The sequence below is a fragment of the Leptonychotes weddellii genome, chromosome 6 (genome assembly GCF_054177405.1).
Source record: "Leptonychotes weddellii isolate Sample4059 chromosome 6, ASM5417740v2, whole genome shotgun sequence".
In the NCBI taxonomy this organism is placed as follows: Eukaryota; Metazoa; Chordata; class Mammalia; order Carnivora; family Phocidae; genus Leptonychotes; species Leptonychotes weddellii.
The window spans coordinates 95,546,128-95,560,430 of record NC_138374.1 but is presented as its reverse complement, the minus strand read 5'-3'; the positions used below and the strand labels follow the sequence as shown (position 1 = coordinate 95,560,430).

At 42.5% G+C, this 14,303-nt stretch overlaps 1 protein-coding gene across 4 annotated transcripts in view; it reads right to left on the bottom strand.

Moving 5' to 3' along the window:
* The window catches only part of SOAT1 (sterol O-acyltransferase 1), a 75,435-nt gene that overhangs the window by 56,268 nt on the left and 4,864 nt on the right, over positions 1-14,303 (bottom strand). For 3 of the 4 annotated variants that reach the window (XR_014146442.1, XM_081824684.1, XM_081824683.1), the window contains one exon: positions 7,902-8,027. Coding sequence is in view for 3 of the 4 variants with exons in the window: in XM_081824684.1 (XP_081680810.1) it covers positions 7,902-8,019 (118 nt within the window). In the remaining variant the exon portion in view is untranslated. Of the gene's footprint in view, positions 1-7,901; positions 8,028-9,046; positions 9,308-14,303 lie in introns of those variants that run through there. The other variant, XM_081824685.1, reaches the window with a different exon arrangement.

Sequence of the window (14,303 nt, the reverse complement as noted above, 5' to 3'; positions counted from 1 at the left end):
TCATTAGCCATCAGGTAAATGCAGTTCAAAACCACAAAAGATACCACTTCATACCCACTAGGATGTTATCATCAAAAGACAGATAATAACAAGTACTGGTGAGGAAGTAGAGAAACAAACCCTAACACATTGCTGGTAGGAATATAAAATGGTATAGCTGCTTTGGAAAAGTTCAACAAGTTTTCATAAAGTTAAACATTAGAGGTACGGTACCTAGGTGGCACAGTAAGTTAAGCATCCAACTCTTGGTTTTGGCTCAGGTCATGATCTCAGGGTCTTGAGATGGAGCCCCACATCAGGCTCTTGCTTAGCACTGACTCTGCTCGAGATTCTCTCTCCCTCACCCTCTGCCCCTCCCCACCACCATGCACATGCACGTGCTCTCTCAAACAAATAAATTTTTTAAAAAGTTAAACATTAACATACCATATAACTCAACAGCCCCACTTCTAAGTATATACCCAAGAGAAGTAAAAACATTAGTTTACACAAAGCTTATACATGAATATTCATAGCAATATTATTCCTAAGAGCCAAAAACTGTAAATAACCCAAACAATCAAATATTCATCAGCTAATAAACAGATGAACAAAGGTTTATTCCAATACAATGGAATACTGTTCAGTCTTCCAAAAGAATGAAGTATTAATACATGCTAAAACATGGAAAGCTTTATGCTAAGTGAGAAGCCAGACATAAAACATCACATATGCTATAATTCCTTTTATATGAAATGCCCAGAACAGGCAAATCCAAAGTGACAGGAAGTAGATTAGTAGTTGCCAGGGCTGAGAGAAGGGGAGAATGGAGAGTAACTATTACGTGCATGGAGTCCCTTTCTGGGGTGATAAAAATGTTCTAGAAGGGGGCGCCTGGGTGGCTCAGTTGGTTAAGCGACTGCTTTCGGCTCAGGTCATGATCCTGGAGTCCCTGGATCGAGTCCCGCATCAGGCTCCCTGCTCGGCAGGGAGCCTGCTTCTCCCTCTGACCCTCCCCCCTCTCGTGTGCTCTCTCTCATTCTCGCTCTCTCAAATAAATAAATAAATCTTTAAAAAAAAAAAATGTTCTAGAAGCAGGGCGCCTGGGTGGCTCAGTCATTAAGCGTCTGCCTTCGGCTCAGGTCATGATCCCAGGGTCCTGGGATCGAGTCCCACATCGGGCTCCCCGCTCAGCGGGAAGCCTGCTTCTCCCTCTCCCACTCCCCCGGCTTGTGTTCCCTCTCTGGCTATCTCTCTCTCTGTCAAGTAAATAAATAAAATCTTAAAAAAAAATGTTCTAGAAGCAAGCAGTGATGCTGGCTGTGCAGCCTTGTAAATATACTTGCAACCACTGAATTGTATCCTTTAAACTATTAGTGAATTTTATGGTATATGAATTATATCAATAAAAAATTAGGAGGAATAGAAGGAAAAAAGAAAGAGGAAAAAGACCTATAAGGGGGAGGAGGGAGTAGGAAAATAAAAGAGAAGAAAATGAGGAGGAGAAAAAGAAAAAGAACCTAGACCAAGCTCTACTCAAATCATGTTTCCACATTCAGCATAAAGACAGAACTGGTGGGCACACAGCTGGCTCAGTCAGTTGAGGTCCCGACTCTTGGTTTCTGCTCAGGTCACGATCTTGGGGTCATGGGATGGAGCCCCACGCCAGGCTCCACACTCAGCAGTAAGTCTGCTTGAGATTCTCTCTCCCTCCTCCCCAGTACTGCTCCCACTCATGTGCACATGCACACTCTCTAATAAATACACAAATCTTAAAAAAAAAAAAAAAAATAGAACTGGTAAATGGCAGAGCTAATACTGGGTCTGGATAAGACTCTAAATGTTATTAGCTTTTTCTCTTAAGTTATACAGAGCCGTCATTTCTCTGTACTTCTAGAAGTGAACCATTCCACAGCATATTACAAGAATGCAAATCAGAAAGTAAAAGCAGAAAAAAACAGCTGCGTATACTGTCATGAAAAGAGATAGTAAGGGAGAAATAGGTTTTTTTTAAATTTAGACATAGTAACAGCTATGTAACAGGGAAGGATAAGTTTACAGAGTATAAGGTAAATGCTGCAACCCAGTACAATATATCAAAAAAATTTTTTTTAAGTAACAACTTTGACCCTGCAATTGTACCTTAGGCATCTGAGGAATATGTAAAAATGTTCATTACCATTTGTTTATAGCAGAAAAAAATATTCATCAGGGAAACAAGTAAACATGACACATATAAAATACTTTGTAGCCACTCATCTACTAATGGAAAGAGGTCTATCATGGGGTACTTGGAATCCCAGTTACTAAACAACTTATAAAACTATTCTATTTATGTGAGACATTAATAATTTATGGGAATGAAATGTCTGGACAACATATACTCATTTTTTTAAATTTTTTATTGTTATGTTTATCACCATACATTACATCATTAGTTTTTGATAACACATACTCATTTTTCCATGACAGAATTCTGAGTCACTTCTGCTTTCTTATTTATCCTTTTCTGTATTTTTGAACTGAACACTTTAACTGCAGGTACATGATGGCACAATAACAACTTTTTTTAGATGATGTATTACTTTTAAAATCAGGTAATGTTAACATTTTTTCAATTTAGACAGAAAGTTGTTATCTTCAGAACTGGTATTTCAAACAAATGCCACAAAATACAAGAAAGCTAATTAATCGTAATTTCACCTAATAGGCCCTGGATACTATTTGTATCTGCCTTTTGTGAAAATGTGAATACTATAAAGTCACAGTATACTAAAGATACTAAACTAAACTAAAGATACTTTTGTGAAAATGTGAATACTATAAAATCACAGTAATGGTCAGTATTAATTCAATAACCCAAAAGTTGGGTGACACTTTATCAAACTGGTTCACCTCTGAAAATGCAAGGGGGCACTATATAAAGAATTAGGCTGGACACAGGTAACCTGTGAGACTAAACTGAGCAAATTAGGGCATAAAAGTCATCACATCCATAGCTTACTAGATTCTGAACTGCAGAGTAAGAATTCAAGAGGGGAGATGAACCATGAGAGACTATGGACTCTGAGAAACAAACTGACGGTTCTAGAGGGGAGGGCGGTGGGGGGATGGGTTAGCCTGGTGATGGGTATTAAGGAGGGCACGTTCTGCATGGAGCACTGGATGTTATATGCAAACAATGAATCATGGCGCACTACATCAAAAACTAATGATGTAATGTATGGTGATTAACATAACAATAATAAAAAAAAAGAATTCAAGAATTTACGCCAAGTTGAGGGTAATAAATAAATCTTTAGAGCAATGTCAAAACGATGTATTACAAGACAGTTAAGTGTGAATTCTTGGTAACAGTGGGTCTCAAGTGGCGACACCAGTCAGTATTATCCAGCAAACTTTCAAACCTAACATTCCTGGGACCCTTCCTTTGAGACTCTGATTGAGTAGATCTATAATGGGGTCTAATAAGCTGTTTTTGTTGAATGATTTCTTTTCATTCTACAAGTTAATTTTATGTGTCAACTTGACTGGGCTAAGGAATGCCCAGACAGCTGATTATTTCTAGGTGTGAGGGTGTTTCCAGAAGAGATAAGCATTTGAATCAGGCTGAGTAAGAAAGACCCCCCTCCCCAGTGCTGGAGGGCCTGAGTAGAACAAAAGGCAGAGGAAGGGCAAATTTGTGCACCGGATTAAACTGGGGCATCTGTCTTCTCCTTCCCTGGTTCTCAGGCCTCAGAGTAAGACTACGCCATTGGCCCCTGGTTGTCAGGCCTCTGAAGACTTTGGATTTGGACTGGTACTACACACTGGCTTCCCTGGGACTCCCGCCTGTAGACGGAAGACTGTGGGACTTCTCAGCCTCCACTTGATAGAATACCTTATAATAAATCTTTCTATGTATCTATATATATCCTATTGGTTCCACTCTTCTGGAGGACTCCAATGCACACACCAATTGAGAACTGCCCCTCTAAGAACTGCCCCTCAGACCTGAACCTACATATCACCTGGAAATCTTATTAAAATAAAACCTTATTCAGTAAAGGTGAGGTGAGGCATTTCTAACAAGTTCCCAGTGGTGCAGATGACCCTAGTCCTGGTTGGTGGGCCACACTGATTGGCCTGGCTTACTCGCAAAGGCCACATTTTACCCATCCGCTTCTTCCCCAAAGTGAACAAATGTTAAATCAAGTGGAGAAACACATTCTATTTTCTGATCAGCATTACAACCAAGGAGGTAATACTTCTTGATTTAAGCTAAACAATTCAATTTTTAATATCTGCATTAGAACATGGAATGTTTAAAACTTAAATTAACTAAGACAATAAGAAGTACTGAAAATATGCAGAAATTAGAGTAATTTAAAAGCTTTTTACAAATTGTAACATAAAGAGAAAAATCGTATCTGGTGACAGGAAGTTTCAATAAAAAGGGATTTTTCTGTCTCCAAGACTGACAACATGGATTATCACCCCGTCCCAGGATCACAGAAGGAGAAGGTTTCTACTCAATGCTGACTCACCCTTGTGTACAAATTTCACATTTTAGGGCGCCTGGGTGGCTCGTGGCTCAGTTGGTTAAGCAACTGCCTTCGGCTCAGGTCATGATCCTGGAGTCCCAGGATCAAGTCCCACATCGGGCTCCCTGCTTGGCGAGGAGCCTGCTTCTCCCTCTAACCCTCCCCCCTCTCACGTACTCTCTCTCATTCTCGCTCTCTCAAATAAATAAAATCTTCAAAAAAAAAATTTCACATTTTATATCACATTAAAACAATACACAAAATAAATACTTCATAAATAGCTAATGAAGAACCTAACAATCGATAAACTTCATCATGCAAAAATAAGCAACATTTATATTGCTATATATAGCTGCTGTATTTACAATTAGATTTAAATAGGAAAAGCAAAAGAACGTTTCTCTATGAAAGAAGTCTCACGATGCCAAAGACAACCTGTCTCAGAAAGTTCCGTCCCTATTTGTTAACCAAACAAGGCTCAAATTTCAAATCCTTCTTGAAATCAAACCTATACAAATGTCATTGCAAAAATAAATAGGCTGATGCAACAGATGACATCAGCTGGAGTTGCGTTTACAGGTCTATCAATCTTTTTTTTTTTTTTAAAGATTTTATTTATTTATTTGACAGAGAGAGACACAGCGAGAGAGGGAACACCAGCAGGGTGAGGGGGAGAGGGAGAAGCAGGCTCCCCGCAGAGCAGGGAGCCCAATGTGGGACTTGATCCCAGGACCCTGGGATCATGACCTGAGCCGAAGGCAGTCGCTTAACCGACTGAGCCACCCAGGCGCCCCAGGTCTATCAATCTTAAGCATTAAGCCTTGACCTTAACATCAAGCACTGTGTCGTACTCTTTGTATTTGTGTGTTAAGCAAATTTGGATAGAACTAATAAAACTCCCTAATCTCTCCCTCCCCCAAGATTTATAGCCCTGTACTGAACTAAGTTAGGTACCCTGCTAATTAGTCTCACTATGCTCATTACATCCACCAGGAGTAATTAGTAGCACTTATTTGTAATAATCTAATTACGTTATTTGGGGGAGGGATTCTCATTCACTTAACATGGAACTCCATGAGGGCACACACACACGTACTGATAACTGCGGTAGCCCCAGTGCCTAGCAGGGCACCAATAATTACTCATAGGTTAGGTGGCTGAAGGAATAAATAAATGGATGGTGTCTAAAACACAGTACAGGGCGACTGGGTGGCTCAGTCGTTAAGCTTCTGCCTTCGGCTCAGGTCATGATCCCAGGGTCCTAGGATCGAGCCCCACATCGGGCTTCCTGCTCGGCGGGAAGCCTGCTTCTCCCTCTCCCACTCCCCCTGCTTGTGTTCCTGCTCTCGCTGTCTCTCTCTCTGTCAAATAAATAAAATCTTTTAAATAAATAAATAAATAAAAAATAAAACACAGTACATAATGTTCACTGAATTCATTAACAAGAAAGGGCTTATTTTCTCATTTCTTTGTTACCAGATACAGGAAACTCTACGTAACATAAATCCTGAAGTAGACACTGCAAATTCCACTTGTATCAATAAAGCTCACCTCTGACATGTGCAGCAATTTACACACCAGTGTCACCAGCATAATGCGGCTGTGACCGGCACTTAAATCACAATGTTCCTTTCTATTCTCCTTATCAATTTATTTTTTACCTCTGTACCTTCACACTACCAGCATACGCACTTATAATAAAGAGAGCTAAAGAGATGGCAGTCCCTTCTCTAAAACACTGCATTTGTTATTGCATTAACTCACCTCAAAAATATTATAAGTCTCAGGGCGCCTGGGTCTGTCAGTCATTAAGCGTCTGCCTTCGGCTCAGGTCATGATCCCGGGGTCCTGGGATCGAGCCCCGCATCGGGCTCCCTGCTTCTCCCTCTCCCACTCCCCCTGCTTGTGTTCCCTCTCTCACTGTGTCTCTCTCTGTCAAATAAATAAATAACATCTTTAAAAAAAAAAAAAATTACAAGTCTCTCTCACAGCTGCTGTAGCTCTTACTGATCTCTGAATCAAGTTTGCTGCTTTTTCTTTAGAGCACTGACTAATGAACCTATCGCATGGGCAAAGACCCTATCAATATCGTCGTCCTTAGCCACGTGGACTCTGGCAAGTCCACCCCCGCCAGGCATCTAGCTCATCTACAAGCTGGGGAGCACTGATGAAAGAACCACTGAGACGTTCAAGGAGGAGGCAGGAGTGATGAGCAAGGGCTCCTTCAAATATGCCCAGGTGCGGGACAAGCTGAAGGTGGAGGGACAGTGTGGCATCACCACTCCCATCTCCCTATGGAAGTCAGACTAGCCACCATGCCATCACCATCATCAATGCCCCAGGCCCCGGGGACTTCATCAAGAATGTGACCACTGGACATCCGAGGCCAACTGTGCCATGCTCATCATGGCAGCAGCATGCTCAAGTTCAAAGCCGGCATCTCCAAGAAAGGCACACCTGCGAACACGCACTGGGGCCTACACGCTGCGCCTGAAGCATCTTGCAGCTCATGGCGGCCATCAACGAGAGCGATGTTGCCGAGCCTACCTCAGCGCCATGCACTTCCAGATCACTAAGAAGTGAGCAACTGCCTGAAGAAGATCGGCTACAACCTGGCCGCCGTGGCCTTTGTGCCCATCTCAGGCTGGCACAGCAACAATGTGCCTGGCTGGAAGGTAAAGAGGACAAATGAAACGTCACCAGGGTGACTCTGCTGGAAGTCTCTGGACTCTACCCTCCCACCCAGTCGACAAGCCCCTGAGGCTGCCTCTGCACCTGGGATGGTGGTCACCTTCATCCCCACCAATGTCACCTGAGCTCAAGTCTGTGGAGATGCCCCACGACACCTGTCGGAGGCCCCGCCTGGTTGACAATGTGGGCTCCGACATGAAGCATGTGTCCGAGAAGTGGCCGGAGACAGCAGGAACGACTGCGGAGGCTGGCCGGGCTCTGGCACAGGTGATGGTCCTCAACCACCCCAGGCAGACCCACGCTGGCTACGGCCCAGTGCTGGACTGCCACACGGCTCACATCCCCTGAACGGAGGGAAAACACTGACCAGCACTCGGCCACGAGGCTGGAGGACAACCCAAAGCCCTGAGGCCCCTGTGCAGACGGCCCCCAGCAAGGCCATGCATGTGTGGAGACCTTCTCTGAGTACCACGTCTAGGCCATTTTGCTGTGCAGGACATGACACAAACGGCGGTCCCTGGAGTTATCAAGGCAGCAGATAAGAGGTCATCCCCTGCCAGCAAGGTCCCCGAGTCCACAGTAGTGAAGCATGTCCTCCGCAGTGTCCTCCGCAATCTTCACTAAAAAATTACTCCACATCCTACATATTTACTGAGTAAGGTTAATAAAACTTAAATAGCTGGAAAAAAAAAAAATTAAAAGCCTCACCATTACTAGGTGTCTCTAGGGACTCCTTTGAAGGGCTTCTCTGGTCTTGCTTTTCCTCCGAATTTTCCCTGGACTTTGACAGCCGTTTTCTTAGAGACGTCTTCTCTTCACCCACCATCGTGTTATCTAGGAAGGAAGACATAAAAAGCTTTTGTGGGAGAGGAAAACTTTTCCTTTCTTCCCTTCATACTGGGCTGGTCTGATACTCATACTGACATAAGACGGATTAACTGGAGAAAAACACATTTAATTTCATATGTAGGGGAGCCCATAAAAATATGGGACCAAAGCAGGCAACGCTGTATCTTTTCAGAAAAAGAAACAATAAACATGTGAAGAATTGCTAAGACAAAGGGATTTGGAGTTGGGGTAGTAAATCACTGAAGAAGTAACAAGGTTTGTTAAACCCAGCCTTCTCAGCCCTAAATTCCTTCTGTCTGGTGATAGGGATGTCTTCTACCCTCCTGGTACAGGGAGGGTATGTTTCACATGGGAGACTTACTTCCTGTTTTCAGGAAGACAAAGGAGGCTCAGAGGGTCCTCCCTGCACTGGATGTTAAGTAACCTTGATTCAAAATAATCAATATGCCAAAGTACATTTTTGGGTGGCATATTTTGCGCCCCTTCATGTGAAGTATCTGACTTAGGCAAATGTCACAATATCACCATATTTAGGGGAGGTGAAAAACGACATATCCTGTTCCTTTTGTTTTACTTTAATCATGTTTAAGCATTTTCTGAGTACAATATACTATAACAAATTCAAAGAAATTAGTCCTTATAAAACAATTGGTTTCAAAGGTCCTTATTTAAACAAAGCCCCCATCCTAAAAGAACAATTTAGTTGAACAAGGCGTAAGTATATGAAAAATTCAGAATTAAATAACAGGGGGCGTCTGGGGGGCACAGTTGTTTGAGCGTCCAACTCTTGGTTTCGGCTCAGGTCATGATCTCAGAGTCTTGAGACTGAGCACCAAATAGGGCTCCATGCTCAACAGGAAGTCTGCTTGAGTCTCTCTCTCTTTCTCCCCCCTCCAATAAATAAATAAATCTTTAAAAAGAAATAATTAGATAATAGAAGGTAAGTACAAAGATGCTACAAAGTAGGGTAGAATTAACAGTCAAGTCAATGGTAAAAACAATACCTGAAGTTCAGAGATAAAAGAGCTCATGAAGAGATGCAAGGTTTCATAGAAAAGAAGGTATTTGAACTGAGTCCTGAAGGATGAGAGCAGAGCACTCCACGGATGAGACAGGGTTAAAACAAGGTCCTTCCAAGCCCTGTCGGGGGACCATGACTAATCAGACTACTTTAGTAGAGGACAAGAAACAAGCTTTTGTTGAGTAGCTCAAAGTTAGAGGACTCCACTGGGTGCTTTACATTTTCTCATCTAATCTTCGTAACTCTGCAAAAAAAGATGTTATTAATCGCAGTTCATATATTAAAAAAAGGCTCAAACTGTACTGTCAATGCCCTCTGCCCACACACCAGGAACATACCTATAGTTGAACAAGTTGAATTTATTAAGAACACGCACCAAGGGAAACTATGGGGAATCTCAGAATATCAAAAATGACTTACTTAGGTTTTGGGAATTGGCTAGGTGATTTTTTGGAAGAGTTCAAAGAAGAAGGGGTTCACTCTAGTTGGGTACTGTCAGAAAGTGGGAGCAATTCTATGCCTGGGTATATCAACAAATCTCTTTAGGGAGGCTAAAGCTGTAACCAGTAGAACAGCAATAATCATTCACACTATAGCCTGGAGAAAAGGATGTTGGCTATTTTGTGACTTGGACAATGTTCATGTTTTGTCTAGGTCAAGACATGATTATGGCATGTTCTTATTTTTGTCTTGATCCATTTTGGTCACAGTAGCCTTGTCTGATGGTGATATTCAATGAAATTGTTTATGTTCAACCCAGGAACACCAGGAAGACCCAGATGTTAAGTGCCAGGCTAGCTCACAACATCAAGGCCAGCTGACGGTACCAGCACAGCTCCGGGATGCCAAGGGCTGTTCTTCTCCTGGCAGTAACTCGCCCAAGACCACACAGGGCCAGATTTGGACCTGGCTCAGATCCAAACCACAAACACCATTAACTCTCTGAATTTTTTTTAAGTTGGTAACAGAGAAATGGGAAAGGGGAAAAGACTAGAAAGGAGAGCCAGAGTTAAACTATAAAGGTCTAAGAAAGGAGGATTTTTTTTCAGCTAGGCAGTGGTGAGCCATTCTAAGCACTGAAAAATAGGATCACAGTCAAATTTTAGGCAGATCAATATCAACACAGTACAAGGTTGACTCCAAAGCAGTGTATGACTATGTTTTCATTAGTCTGAGGCAAAAAGAAAAATAATGAAGTCCTCATACATAATTTTTAAAGCTACATATTCTTAAATTCTAATATTATGGTGTTTCTAAACTTTTAAAATGTCCTTTCCAGTATGAAATGTAGTACATGGTGAGTTTGTTTTCTTAAGTATCCCTCCTTAGCAATGTAAACATCTGACTAATCTAGATCATTTCCCTTCTAATTTTTTCAGAAATCAAACAAATGAAACAATTATGGATCAGGTTGAAATTTTAGGAGACCAGTAAGATCCAATTCAGAGGAACCTAGGAAAGAGGTCAGGGCAACTGATGAAGTTAAAAGTGCTTTGTTAACGGTGGCAGAAGAAGCCAGAAGAGCATCTAACCTCTCCAACAGAAAAGAGAAGTGACAACACACAACTAAACTCTGGGGGATGCGCTCAAAGTAAGACATCAAGAAGTAGAGAAGAAATCAGGGAAGAAAACAATAGAGATACAAAGATGCACAAAAGAACCAAGATGTTCCGGGAGGCCTGGGGTGGTTCAGTCGGTTAAGTGTCTGCCTTTGGCTCAGGTCATGATCACAGGGTCCTGGGATCGAGTCCCGCCTAAGGCTCCCTGCTCAGCGGGGAGCCTGCTTCTCCTTCTGCCTGCCACTCCCCCTGCTCATTCTCTCTGACAAATAAATAAAATCTTTAAAAAAAAAAAAAAAGAACCAAGATGTTTCAAAAAGGAATTATACAGGGGGTAATGAGGAATTAAAAAATGATTGTACTTTTTTTTTTTTTTGCATCTGAAAAGGGACATGACGGGGACTATACTTTTGCATGTTTATGTGCTTCACGTGTATTTTAATCTCAATATAATCTGTAAGGCAGATATGTTATTTTATTCCCCAAATACGGTCTTTGGTCACCATGTCTCTCCCTATAGTCTTTCCCATCTCTAGAACGCCGTTTCCCCTGTGCCCTTTATCTAGCTAACCCAACCCGCCCAGCAAAGTAAGGGTCACAGCTGCAGCAGCAGGAACACCAGTAACAACACAGCTTTGATTTAATGAACAGCTATTACGTACCTACCAGATACTGCACTGCCAAGTCCTTTACATTGTCAATCTTTACAACCGTAAGTGGCAGGTATTAGCCTCATTTTACAGGTGAGAGAAATACAGTTCAGAGGGAATTTAACTTGCCCGAATCATATAATTCTCCAACAGCAGAACTGAGATCCAACACCAAACCCAGGGATTCCACAGCCTAGCCTGTAATCAGCAGATGACCTCGAATGACCTCCCATGCTGAGGTTTCTCTGACCACCATCTCTCACGTCACCCCCTCCTCTGTGGTCCCACTACACTCAGCGACACTATCTGCCTCTTACACTAAGCATAAGCTTCTCCAAGACCGGGACGAAATGGCATTTTCTCTTTGAAACCCTCAAATCCAGTGAGGGAGTATCTGGAGCATGACAGGCATGCAGTAGTACAGAGCTATCAGTTAATATGACCAGTTATTCTAACAGGATACAGTGCTCCTCACAGAGAATCACGAGGAAAACATATGCTGGGAGGATGATAACAAGCATCATCTTTACTGTGAACAGCTTTCTACATCCTACTCATCAAGATCTATGACAACTGTTTTGTTTTGTTTTTTTTAAGATTTTATTTATTTATTTGACAGAGAGATAGAGAGAGCACACAAGTAGGCAGAATGGCAGGCAGAGGGAGAGGAGAAGCAGGCTCTCCCCTGAGCAGGGAGCCCGACGTGGGGCTCGAACCCAGGACCCCAGGATCATGACCTGAGCCAAAGGCAGCCGCTTAACCAACTGAGCCACCCAGGTGCCCCTATGACAACTGTTCTTCATCGGGGGTGGGGAGGGGTCCCCTAGACTTCTAAGGGTATGCAAAAACTTCAAATATTTCAGTAACTGAAATAATTACATATTTTATCACATAAAACAAGTTGTACAGGCTGACTAAAACAATGTTACTTTGCTTTTGGCTGATACTATATCATGCTGATTACATGTCGATTAAAAGCACTAATTAATGGGGCGCCTGGGTGGCTCAGTCAGTTGAACATCCAACCCTTGGCCTCAGCTTAGGTCTTGATCTCAGGGTCATGATTCAGGCCCCGCCATAGGCTTCATGCTAGTTGTGGAGCCTACTTTAAAAAAGGTGAAAAAAAAATACTTAATAAAAGGGGCACCTGGGTGGCTCAGTCAGTTAAGCGTCTGCCTTTGGCTCAGGTCATGATCCCAGAGTCCTGGGATCGAGTCCCGCGTCAGGCTCCCTGCTCCGCGGGGAGTCTGCTTCTCCCTCTCCCTCTGCTCCTCCCTCTGCTCGTGCTCTCGTTCTCTAAAAAAAAATACTTAATAAAACAAAGTTTGACAAATAAATGCTGTTTAACAGGCAAAAAAAAAAAAATTTAAGCCTGAATACCCTATGGAATGAAAACATTAAGAGAGTTCTTGGTGATGAGACTAGGAGCCAACAACCCAGTCTAGAGAAGAAAGCCTTCTTTCAAAAGCTAAAACACAGGTACTGAGCCTGCACAATTACACTGCCATAGTTTAAATCTACTTATTTTAGAAGTGAATACTAACTTCTTTGGCCTCAATATCCTCTACTTTGCAGGGAGTGAGAATTTCGAAGGCACAGGATTTGGTATCCCAACACTAAGAGGTAGTTTACACCCCTGCTCCATCATATCATTGTGTCCTCGGTAAATCCTCCAACCTCTCTGCATCGGTTTCCTCATCTAGAACATGAAGATAAATACTACTGCACCGAGCTACAACAAAAGAAGACAATATACACTAAAGTGCCATCATTATTAATAACCAAGTTTGCAAAATTAACCAAGTAATCTGATACCTACATATCTATCTCCTATATGATAAATGGCAGTCAAACAAACCATATCATCCCTCAAATTCTAGTGTTTGCTTTTATGATGTACTAGATGAGGACAAATAAAGGGCCGTATTTATATACTTTCTCAAATGCAGCTCAAACACCATGCGGCTTCCAAGAAAATATTAACAAATTTTATTATTGTCATATATACAGATGTTAGGAAGGACAAATTACTTAAAATGGTTCACCTCAGGGCACCTGAGGGGCACACTTGGTTAGGCATCTGCCTCTTGGTTTCAGCTTAGGTCATGATCTCAGGGTCATGAAATCGAACCCTACGGCAGGCTCCTTGCTCAGTGCAGAATCTACTTGGGGTTCTCTCTCTCTCTCCCTCTGCCCTTCCACCCCATGCTCTCACGCTTGCTATCTCTCTCTCTCTCTGGAGTAAATAAATCTTAAAAAAAATAGCTCACCTCAATTTTGATCAAATCCTCAGATCATGTGAATCATAAGATTATGAGGGTACATCTGAACCTCACTCACTTCCCCCCCACCACCACTAATTTTTCTACACTTCTCTAACTTCAACATCCATGTACAAAGATCCATCCAATACCCTGGGGCCTCCCAGCTCCTTGACTTTCTGTCTCCAGAAAGCTGTCCTTATGTTCCAGTCATACCTTCCCCTAGAACTTACTGTTAACCAACAACTGCACCATGTCCATAATTCTGATTCCCAGCAACTGAACCACTGATGTTCCCTCCAATTCCATTCTCACAGTCTTCCCCATCTCAGACCATGGGACTAGCAGTCACTCTGCCCAGATTTGGAAAAAAACCTAGGAGTCATCCTTAATTCTTGACTTCCCTTTATCCAATCCAAAAGCAAATCCATCTTACTCTGCCTTCAAACTAAATCCCCAACTGTGAGGTCTTCTCACCACATCCACCACATTCACCAGAGTCTAAGCACAGTCCTCTCTCACTGTAGTAGCCTCCTAACTGGTCTGTTTTCATTTTCTCCCTTCTGCTCTATTTTTTTTTTTTTAAAGATTTTATTTATTTATTTGAGAGAGAGAGAATGAGAGACAGAGAGCATGAGAGGGAGGAGGGTCAGAGGGAGAAGCAGACTCCCTGCCGAGCAGGGAGCCTGATGCGGGACTCAATCCTGGGACTCCAGGATCATGACCTGAGCCGAAGGCAGTCGCTTAACCAACTGAGCCACCCAGGCGCC